We start from the raw sequence: 10,063 nt of genomic DNA on the forward strand, positions 1-10,063 counted from the left end.
GAATTGTAGTTGGAAGTTCGATGCAAATGGTAGTAGACTACGTATCTTCGATCTCCGACGCAGTCGCAGTAAAGTTGGTATGGAGAAGCAGTATAAGTAGAAGAAGACCGGGTGATTATTTCATTAGTTGTAACTGAAAGTGAACAGTAGTGTAGAGTTATGTCGCGGTCATCCGGCTTCTTGGTCCCGCTGATTCTACTTGTACCATTATTCAGCTATGGGGAAGCGGCGAGCATACCAAAGAAGACTCTCGGACAAACCTGTGGCTACGAGGTACAGGAAGAAATTGATTCTTTTAATAATCATTCTTATCGAATTTATTTTATATTTGGAATAAGTGCATAAATATAAATATTATCTTGTACTTACATATGTATATGTATACGTGTTACCACTTGTTGATATAACACACGACGTTCGAATGTATTTATAACGCTCGATTGATAATAGATTTTATATCGACAAATATCAAATATTAGTGTCAAGAATACATATAATCATAGGGAAGTAAATCAGTATACACTTTCATAATATTTTTCGAATCTATGTAGAGTGTAATTATTAATTAGGTATATAATTTCTTTCAAATTCTAATTTAATTCTAATAGGCATGTCCTGCGACAGACCCAAAGAAACTAAATATCCATCTAGTTGCTCATACCCACGACGACGTCGGTTGGTTGAAAACAGTCGATCAGTATTACTTTGGAAGTGAGTGTTTACGAAAATTATTATTAAACTTGTTCCCAGAACAGACTACAAACTTTTCTGCTTACACATTTTTAATAAAGGTCAGTCAAGGATTCAACTAGCAGGAGTGCAATATATTCTAGACAGTGTTATACAAGCGTTATTAGCTGACCCAAAGAGAAAGTAATTTAAAAAATATAATTATTAATCGTGACTATGTAAAAAGAATTAAGACAGTATCCAAGATTAATATCGTATCATTTAGATTCATTTACGTGGAAACTGCTTTCTTATGGAAATGGTGGCAGCATCGAAGCAGCGACGTGAGAGAAAATGTACAAATGTTAATCAACGAGGGCAGATTAGAGATCATTAACGGTGCATGGAGTATGAACGATGAGGCGGTTACTCACTATCACTCTATCGTGGATCAATATACTTGGGGCTTCAGGTGGAAACAAAATTTTTTATTAAGCGCGAAGTCTTTAATTCCGAGTTCTTCTAATATCTTTTTAATACTTTTGCGACGTTTTGGGGACGTAGTCCTACATCGTTTCAAAGTCTTTAGCTGAATTAAATTACAATTTGAAAATATTTTAGACGTTTGAGTGACACCTTTGGAAGTTGCGCAAGACCACGTATAGGATGGCAAATAGATCCTTTTGGCCATTCCAGAGAGCACGCGTCTTTATTAGCTCAATTTGGATTTGATGGAATGTTCTTAGGACGTCTCGATTATCAAGATAAGAGGCAAAGGGAAAAAGACAAAACCATGGAGTTTATATGGAAAGGAAGCCCAAATTTAGGTACTCTCTTAGTTAAGAAAAACACACTAACAGGCGTTAAATGTATTACGTTATTATTACAGGATCACGCGCGAATTTGTTCACGGGTGTATTGTACAACACTTACATGGCACCGCCTGGTTTCTGTTTCGATGTTTTGTGTAACGATGATCCGATAATCGACGATTCTGAGAGTCCGGATTATAACGTCAAGGAGAGGGTATGTAAAAGTTTAATATAATAAGTACAGTAATTGACCTTAGGGGCGTCATGTTAACCTCTTTCGAGATATGTTTTGTCACACCCTCCCATTTTTAATATGAAAAATTTATATATATGTATATATAAATAGCAATCAAAAAACAAAAGTAACAAATTTTACTTTTTTCCTTGTTTCTTAACATAAATGTTTGTACAACGCTACCCCACGCTTCCGTCCGTCACGGTAAGCGACCGCGCAGAGAATGACGATCTAGGGTAGAGAGGCCCATATTATATAGGCCTGTGGCCTCCCACCACTTGCGTATAAATGTTCGCGCGGGAAAATTTGAATTGACATTCATTTTATTATTTATATTTCTTAATTATATACTAAATTTTATAATATGCAACAATTAAAAATTAAATTATTTTGTTTCTAAATCACTTTAATATTAATATAATGAAAATTAAGATTTGGAGAATTTCTGTTTCCTCTATATTGCCATTATCCCTACGAAAACCTACTATGATGCTGTACACTGTAACCGCTTAAGAAAAACAGAATATTCGTGACTTGCAAACATCTTACATTAGCTTTATTTCTTAACATTTTCTTTTTAATATATTATTTTTAATTCTCGATTGTAAAATCTGGTATTTCATATCCCTAAAAATGCAACGTCTGGTTTACTTGATGCCCCTGGTTGACCTCGCATTCCCTTCCTTTTGATCAATTCTATTCTCTTGCAAAACAGATCGATAAGTTTATGCAATACGCAGAGAATCAAGCAAAAGTACTTCGTACAAATAACATTATATTAACGATGGGTGGAGATTTCACTTACCAACAAGCGGAAATGTACTTTTTCAATCTGGACAAATTAATAAGGTACTTTCTTTTTTATAAAAGTATCATTTTTATATCATTCGATGGGAATAGAAGAGAGAAAGGAAGGGAGAGGAAAGGTCGTAGAACTCTTACGTTTTAAATTGGTAAGTAAAATATATCATGCCATCGACAGGTTGAAAAGTTTGTGTCGTACGCGTATCAACAAGCATCATCTTATAAGACCAATAACGTTATTTTTACGATGGGTCAAGACTTTACTTACCAACAAGCTGAAATATGGTTCACTAATTTGGATAAGTTGATCAGGTAAAATATACATAGTTTAGTAGTTCACTAATTACTCAGAAACTAATTTTACACGGTACATTTGAAATAGCATTTGAATTAATGAATCGATGAAATCGAAGTAACAGCGATCTTACCGATCGAGTAATTCTGCCCCTCTAGAAATAGCATTTCGAATTCATTATCATATTTGCTGAATTCGATAGATTCGTGAAGGAGGAAAGAGGTTCTGATGTGAATATCTTTTATTCGACGCCATCGTGTTATCTGAAAGCTCTACACGATGCACAGCTTCGATGGCCGACGAAAAGTGACGATTTCTTCCCTTACGCGAGTGATCCTCATTCGTATTGGACCGGTTATTTCTCTTCAAGACCGACGCTCAAATTCTTCGAACGAATGGGAAACAATCTTTTACAGGTAAAAAAATACTTAAGCTTTTTTTTGTAAAGTGCTGTTTGCACGAGACACGCCCTTTAGTTTTTTATATATATCTCAGATAACCAAGCAGTTACACGTACTGGCCGGTTTAAAGGGATTCGACAAACAATTAGAGCTTTTCCGTGAAGCAATGGGTGTAATGCAACATCACGATGCTGTAACTGGAACAGAGAAACAGCTAGTTGCAGACGATTACGCGCGCATATTACATGAGAGTATGCAGCAAGGATTAGATATTGTTGCTAATGCTATGAGGTATTATAAATATAATTTTGAATGTTATACAGCAAGCATGGCTAAATTCTTCCGCGCCAGAAATACACGGCCCCTGCTAATAGGCAATTTGGCTCTCACCGAAGTCAATGCGTGCCCCTGAAATTCTGCTGCCTTATCGACACTCCACGTATCCCTTATGGTAATTCGAAGATGAATAACAATGCTAAAATGATTTGGCAGCTAAATTTTACCTTACCAAAAAGTATATATAGGCAGGGGTCATTCCTTTATGGGTAGGTCAGTTGGAAAAGTATTGATAAAAATTAATTTTTTAAGCACCTGGAAAACAAATGGACAACCAGGACTGATAAGTAGTCTGAATTCTTGCTTGCAACTGAATATCAGCGTATGTCCAAATACCGAAGATGAAAATTTCATTCTCACAATTTACAATCCACTAAGTCACAAAATTTGGACACCTATTCGCGTTCCTGTGCAATACGACGGGTATACAACTGTAGACCTTGTAGGTTTGTATTTAGCAACAATTAATTATTATATGGTACAGACGGGTAATGCAGCGAGGTGACATTACCGATAAAAACAGCCCTAAAAGGGGTTTACGGGAATCGTTTTTCCGTTCTTATATGAGAAGATTTTGATAAGTCGTGTTTCGCTTATGATATATTCACGTTGCCTACTTAATTCTTTTTCAGATGGTACCGAAATTGTTTCTCAAATAGTTCCAATTCCTAATTCCGTTCTTGAAATACCGGGAAGGGAAAGTAAAGCCACAGGCGAACTCGTGTTTTTGGCAGCGATACCGGCTCTAGGTTTCAAATCTTATAAAATTACACGGAAGTCGAGTATACAAGATGATGGGTTATCTGACACATCTTTCATTGGTAACGAGGTAATTAAAAAATTTTGCTTTAAAAATTTCAGCTTGATAGCTGCAGAACATTCTGAGAAAAAGAATCATCCCACTCCCCTTAAAACAACGTGAACGTTATTTTTTTCAGTTTTACAACGTGTCAGTCAACGACCAGGGTCAAATAGTTTTAGACTGGAAGAAACAAAAAAATATGAGTTTAACTCAATCGTTCCACTATTACGAAGGAATGGAGGGTAATAATGAGATAGCTCAAAACAGGTCGTCAGGGGCATATATTTTCAGACCAAAAGGCATATCCTCGAAAAATTTCGTCGAACCTACGTCCTTCAAAGTTTACAAAGGTGAAGATTTCAATAAATGTTTCAAACGGGATTGAAAAAAGAATTAACAAATTTATTTTTTAACCCAGGTCCGGTGGTACAAGAAATTCATCAGGTGATAGACGATTATGTGAGTCAGGTAATTCGAGTTTACACAGGGAAAGAATACGTTGAATTCAATTGGCTCGTTGGACCCATACCTGTTGAGTAAGCACTATAAATATTAAAAGAATAACAGAGAAATGATTTTTCAGTTATATTTTATTATAGTGCATCGAACTACTTTCATAGCTTTTCATGAAATATAACATTCCAGGGATAAGATTGGAAAAGAAATAATAACCAAGTACACTAGCAACTTAAATTCTTCCGGAGAATTTTATACCGATGCCAATGGTCGTGAAATGTTAAAACGGAAGAGGAACAACCGTTCGACTTGGGACTTGGAATTGGAGGAAGAAATATCCGGCAACTATTACCCGGTCACTTCGAAGATCTCTTTGAGGGATAAAGCTAAATTTTTAAAACTCAGTGTACTAACAGATCGAGCAGAAGGTGGAACCAGTATGGAAGATGGAGAAATTGAACTGATGGTAAAATAACAGATTTCTGAAAATACAGGTAATTTCAAATAATCAATTGATGTATGTACACAATAGCTTCACAGAAGACTTCTAAGGGACGACGCGTTTGGAGTAGGCGAAGCTCTTAACGAATCCGCATATGGGGAAGGTTTAGTGGTCAGAGGATCGCATTACGTACTTGGAGATAGTATACCAAATTTGGATGATCTTGCAGTGAAGGAAAAAGCTTTGGCTCTTCAACTACTTCTTCGTCCTTGGCTTCTTATAACTCCCCTGCCATCGGGTGATTCCATTGCCGAGGACTCTCCAATTCTTCCACAAGCAAGTAGATTTATGCGAATAAATAACTCGTAAAGTATTTTAGAACATGAGTGCCTTCTGATGTTTATCCAATGCAGAGGTAAAAACTAATCGAGAAATTGATTTTAGCGTTCCGGTCTGACTAAAATTCTACCACCAAACGTTCACATTCTAACCTTGGAACCGTGGATAGATGATAAGGTGTTATTACGATTAGAACACATTTTCGAATTGGGTGAAACGGAGAGCTTCTCGAAACCTGTGGAAATTAATATAGCGGTATGTTTAGCAATATAGAACTACGTTTAAAAGAAAATTTGAATTATTATTTATCACGTGTTTATTGTAACAGGATCTATTTTCATCTTTCACCATTCGGGCAATCGAGGAAACTACGTTAGGAGGCAATCAATTGTTGAAAGAATTGTATCGTTTCAACTGGGTACCTGAACCGAACAATGTTCTTCAAACGGAAGAAACTCCTACTTCTTCCGTTACAAATGTGGAAGGAGTTATAAATGTTGTTTTGAACCCAATGCAAATTCGAACCTTCATCATTACCATTGAGCCAAAATAAATTTAGAATTAATGAAATATTTGTAATTTTGTATTTATGTAGGTGTATGTCAGTTGCAACGCACAATTGAAAGCGTTCGATTAAAGAATCAAATAATTTTATCTTTTAAGTACGTGTTATGTAATAAAGTATCTATTAGAAATTGTATGTGACGTTATACAGAAAGAAAGAATTCTCCACATTCTAACTGCCTTCCTAAAAATCATGCCACCTCTTTGGATATTCTGTGATCCTGATATGTACTAGGAGTAAATTTCGAACAGTAAATTCCCTATTCGCCATTTTCCCTAGAAAAGCCTACCATGCTCGCTCCTGTACATATGTACATGCTCTTCTGTACGTGTCTACATTAGTTAGTATAATCGAATGTCAACCTTTTTATCACAACATGCACCTTATAACCTTTTAAAATGTAAATCTTTTACTCGCAAATTTTAGGCTGTTTCCCTAAATCGTTGAAGAACTTTGATAGAAAATTTGAGATGACAGCCCAGGGTAACAAAGGTACAATTTCAAAGATCAATTATAACCCAAACTATTTTAAACAATACTTGAAACAATAATTACTGTTGCATGTCAGATGACATCAGAAGATGATACATGGGCTCAAACTCTAATTACGGTAACCCCTGAAGACGATGCAACGCTAAGAGAAATTTCGGATACGGTTACCCTATCTTCGCCATCGGACACACCTTTGATCCTTGATCCCGATAAAATTGTATACAGGCGCTCGCGTACCGACCGGCAATTTATAGAACCTCAAGAATTCGAAGAAACGACAAAGGAAATAAAATTGGAAGAAGTGTTGCAGCAAGATGAACTTGACCAACCGAAATATCAAGATGCTGAAAATCAAACGTATTTACAGGGAATTTCAATTGTTGAAATCCCTGTCGAGTACACAGACAAATCTTCACAAACGATGTACATGGCTGCACCATGCCCTCCTCTAAAATATTTTAAGGATATCTTGAGTATGTAGTCCAACAGTAATACCAGTTTCAATGATCTTTGGATATGTTCTGGAATTCAATATTTTGAACAATTTTTTATACATATTTGCAAAGAATTTCGGTTTAGCAAGCCGGGATATTATTTTAGCCTAATTTAAAATTGAAAGAAGCCACTAAACTTCATAATAACCATTATTATTTTATTTTTATATATACATATATATGTCAATAATTTAATTATTAAAATATATATGTATATTATGCATATTTAGCCGCGATGAACGAAGGTCCGCTTCCTGACATGAAGAAAAGTAACGGAACCTCAACCATTGTTACTTTTGATCCCGAAACGTCCCAAGATTTGGTCACCGAACAATTGTCTGCGAACGTTCCGGAAGAGAAACTCGAAGAATTTGCGTCTGAACTCGACACGGATGACGCAGAAATGGAAGTGATCGACGTTTTGGACTTTGTAATAACACGCTTATTTTGGATAATCGATCCGAGTCAAATACAAGTTGACACGGCTGATAAAGAAACGCAAACATCGTTAAGGTTTAATAATCAGACGCAAATTCTTTACACGGATAATCAAATGCAGACAGATTTAACTTGCGAACCGAAGGAATCGAACACGATGCTATTGTCGGATTATTGGCAAACGAAGGATATGATTGTGAATTTCTTGGATGATTGTTTGTCCAAAGGTCTAGAAACGGTTACGATGACGAACGAAGTAATTAATGAAATTATCGACAAGTGTGTCGAGAGAATCAGGTATCCCATGAAAGAAGAAATTATCCAGACTATAGCCACGTATAAAATAGACGAAGATAAAGAAAATGTATTGAGGAAACTGAAACATGGTGTAGTCGTGGACCCCCTAGAAGCGTCGATTATTGTTCTACCACTTGTGACTGATTTATTGGAAGCAGTTTGCGATACTGTATCTAGAAATGCTGCAGTGACTGTTAAAAATGTTGTAAAACAGCTCCTTCAACGAACAGATAATATAATCGGGAAACTTATAAAACTTGAAGCAGAATTACAACGTTAGTATATGTTTCATTAACGGTAGATAAGATACTTCGATTAGGAGGTGCATAAATGAAAAATTTCATTCATGCATACAGGAGTACATAGTAGTCGGAAAACAAGAGTAACAGATTTTACTTCTTTTATTAATGTAAATGTCTAGTATTCTGTATCCCTAAGTCCTAAGTTACGAAGGTCTGATTTCGATTACCTACTACTTCGATTAACTTCAATTCAATGCATGTAAAGACAATTATAATTTTTGTAATAATTTAGCAAAGCCAATGGATGAAATATTACAAAAAAGAAAGCAGAAAATCATCGAATCGATGTTAAAGAAAGAGACCGAAACAATTTCTACGCAAACAAGCCTAACTGGAGTTTTAGAGGTGAAGAGAATCGAGGAATCCAAAGAAATATTATGTTCCGTATGTAAAAGACAATCGAAGTGTCGGTGGTGTATAGCAGGCGACGAAACTGAAGATATCCCCCGCGAAGAAGTGAAAATCCTTCGTACGCAGGATATATTATTAGCGTATAAACCTTGTTACGTTATTACGACAGCTTCTAAGAAAACATCAGATCTACAACCCGTTTGTCATTCAGAACCTAAAGTCAAGTTACTTCCAAAATCTCCATGTTATGTATCCACAGAATCAACGGATGGTTCTCGAGACACGATTAATATATGTCTTCAGCCTAAAAAGGGGATTAAACCACAAGGTAAAATGTTTATTAAAAAAAAGTTATATTCCATAAAGAACGATAATCCCTTGGAGAGGTGGTTACTAAGCCAACATATTTGTCAAAATGTTGGTTAAGAGAATGTTGGCTATTGATTACGTTCGAACGTTGACACAATTTACTGCTTCGTTTTCGAGATATATAAACAATTGAAAAGAAAAAGTTATTCATAATCACCTCAGCAACCACCCCTTGAAGGGTCCCACGGTCGTTCTGGAACACATTGTATATACTTATGTAAATACTATTTTCCAGAGTCTTTTAACGAATGGTCATATGTTGCTGATGCAACCTTGATGAAACCATGCTCAATGAAAGGTAAACCTAACTAATCATATCTGTTTATCAGTCTATCAATATAATTCATATTGTGTTTTGTAGAATCTATCAGTAGTATAGGTGAAACAACTATGTCATCAATCTCAAAGTGTTATGACAATTCAACCAGTATACATAGCACTTTAACCTCGCAAGCGGTTAATGCTTTACAAATACTGAAGGATACGTTTTGTAATCAAGAAAATTGTCGCACTCCATCGTTGCAAACTTTCAAACAAAACTATCCGTTTAAAGAAGATGGAAAGGTTTCTATTAAATCAGTATGTACTGTATGTTCGAGTGGAAATAATATAGAGAATAAATTGTCTGAAGAACAAACGTTTTGTATGCAACAAACGTGTAAAGCTTTATCAAAATTGCATTTACCTAAAAAGAATACTTATAACGAAAACACCGTTTCTAACCTTCCTGCAAAATCGCATGGTGATGGTTTTAAAATTATTCCCATATGTCTTTCTCAACATTCGAACAGTTAAAAAAGACATAGGTAAATGTTTTCTTACAAATGTTTAATAATTGACAAATAAATGCACATACATTGTTTCTATGGATTTGCAGTGGAATATACACATTGCAATATAAATATAACATTCAACAACATTCAATGTACTTTTTGAATTAACAAACATATTTACATTCTAATTTGTTGTAGTTGTTGGGCAACAATGTTTTAAATATTACATAAAATCATTATTTTGTATATAATGTTTAAAGTAGTAATGGTGAAACGTATATAAAAATATTTGTAACTTCAGACATTCACATTTTATAAATAAAACATTGTAACAATGATATTATTGCTGTTATTATTTCTTTGTTTCAAAAAATTAAAATACCTTTTTCTT

The 10,063-nt window shown here is 35.1% G+C and overlaps 2 protein-coding genes across 4 annotated transcripts; both read left to right on the top strand.

Annotated features, from left to right (window-relative positions):
* Positions 1–57: 57 nt before the first annotated feature.
* Positions 58–6,289, top strand: LManII (Lysosomal alpha-mannosidase II). Of its 2 annotated transcripts, none has more exons than XM_034331647.2 (17): positions 58–273; positions 609–711; positions 792–873; positions 956–1,141; positions 1,291–1,496; positions 1,559–1,695; positions 2,432–2,565; positions 3,018–3,231; positions 3,311–3,507; positions 3,805–3,998; positions 4,185–4,381; positions 4,491–4,704; positions 4,773–4,890; positions 5,000–5,276; positions 5,343–5,588; positions 5,697–5,846; positions 5,920–6,289. In XM_034331647.2, the coding sequence occupies exons 1-17, from the start codon at positions 160–162 to the stop codon at positions 6,142–6,144; spliced, it is 2,994 nt and encodes a 997-aa protein (XP_034187538.1). In that variant the 5' UTR covers positions 58–159; the 3' UTR covers positions 6,145–6,289. The 2 variants fall into 2 exon arrangements, with proteins under 2 accessions (XP_034187538.1, XP_034187537.1); XM_034331646.2 differs by lacking the exon at positions 2,432–2,565 and adding an exon at positions 2,699–2,832 and having other exon boundaries at positions 60–273.
* A 137-nt stretch (positions 6,290–6,426) lies between these two features.
* On the top strand, positions 6,427–9,694 carry LOC117607687 (uncharacterized). Of its 2 annotated transcripts, none has more exons than XM_034331655.2 (6): positions 6,427–6,648; positions 6,725–7,121; positions 7,373–8,152; positions 8,412–8,858; positions 9,135–9,197; positions 9,261–9,694. In XM_034331655.2, the coding sequence occupies exons 2-6, from the start codon at positions 6,725–6,727 to the stop codon at positions 9,692–9,694; spliced, it is 2,121 nt and encodes a 706-aa protein (XP_034187546.1). In that variant the 5' UTR covers positions 6,427–6,648. The 2 variants fall into 2 exon arrangements, with proteins under 2 accessions (XP_034187546.1, XP_034187547.1); XM_034331656.2 differs by having other exon boundaries at positions 6,427–6,639.
* The last annotated feature ends 369 nt before the right edge of the window (positions 9,695–10,063 follow it).

The sequence above is a fragment of the Osmia lignaria genome, chromosome 6 (genome assembly GCF_051020975.1).
Source record: "Osmia lignaria lignaria isolate PbOS001 chromosome 6, iyOsmLign1, whole genome shotgun sequence".
In the NCBI taxonomy this organism is placed as follows: domain Eukaryota; kingdom Metazoa; phylum Arthropoda; class Insecta; order Hymenoptera; family Megachilidae; genus Osmia; species Osmia lignaria.

Bases quoted from the DNA above. Each gene is read 5' to 3' on its own strand.
- LManII (XM_034331647.2), top strand. From the start codon at position 160: ATGTCGCGGTCATCCGGCTTCTTGGTCCCGCTGATTCTACTTGTACCA. The intron at 874-955 runs GTAATTTAAAAA...CGTATCATTTAG, and splicing joins TTAGCTGACCCAAAGAGAAA to ATTCATTTACGTGGAAACTG. The intron at 1,696-2,431 runs GTATGTAAAAGT...CTTGCAAAACAG, and splicing joins ATTATAACGTCAAGGAGAGG to ATCGATAAGTTTATGCAATA.
- LOC117607687 (XM_034331655.2), top strand. From the start codon at position 6,725: ATGACATCAGAAGATGATACATGGGCTCAAACTCTAATTACGGTAACC. The intron at 7,122-7,372 runs GTATGTAGTCCA...ATGCATATTTAG, and splicing joins ATATTTTAAGGATATCTTGA to CCGCGATGAACGAAGGTCCG. The intron at 9,198-9,260 runs GTAAACCTAACT...TGTGTTTTGTAG, and splicing joins GAAACCATGCTCAATGAAAG to AATCTATCAGTAGTATAGGT.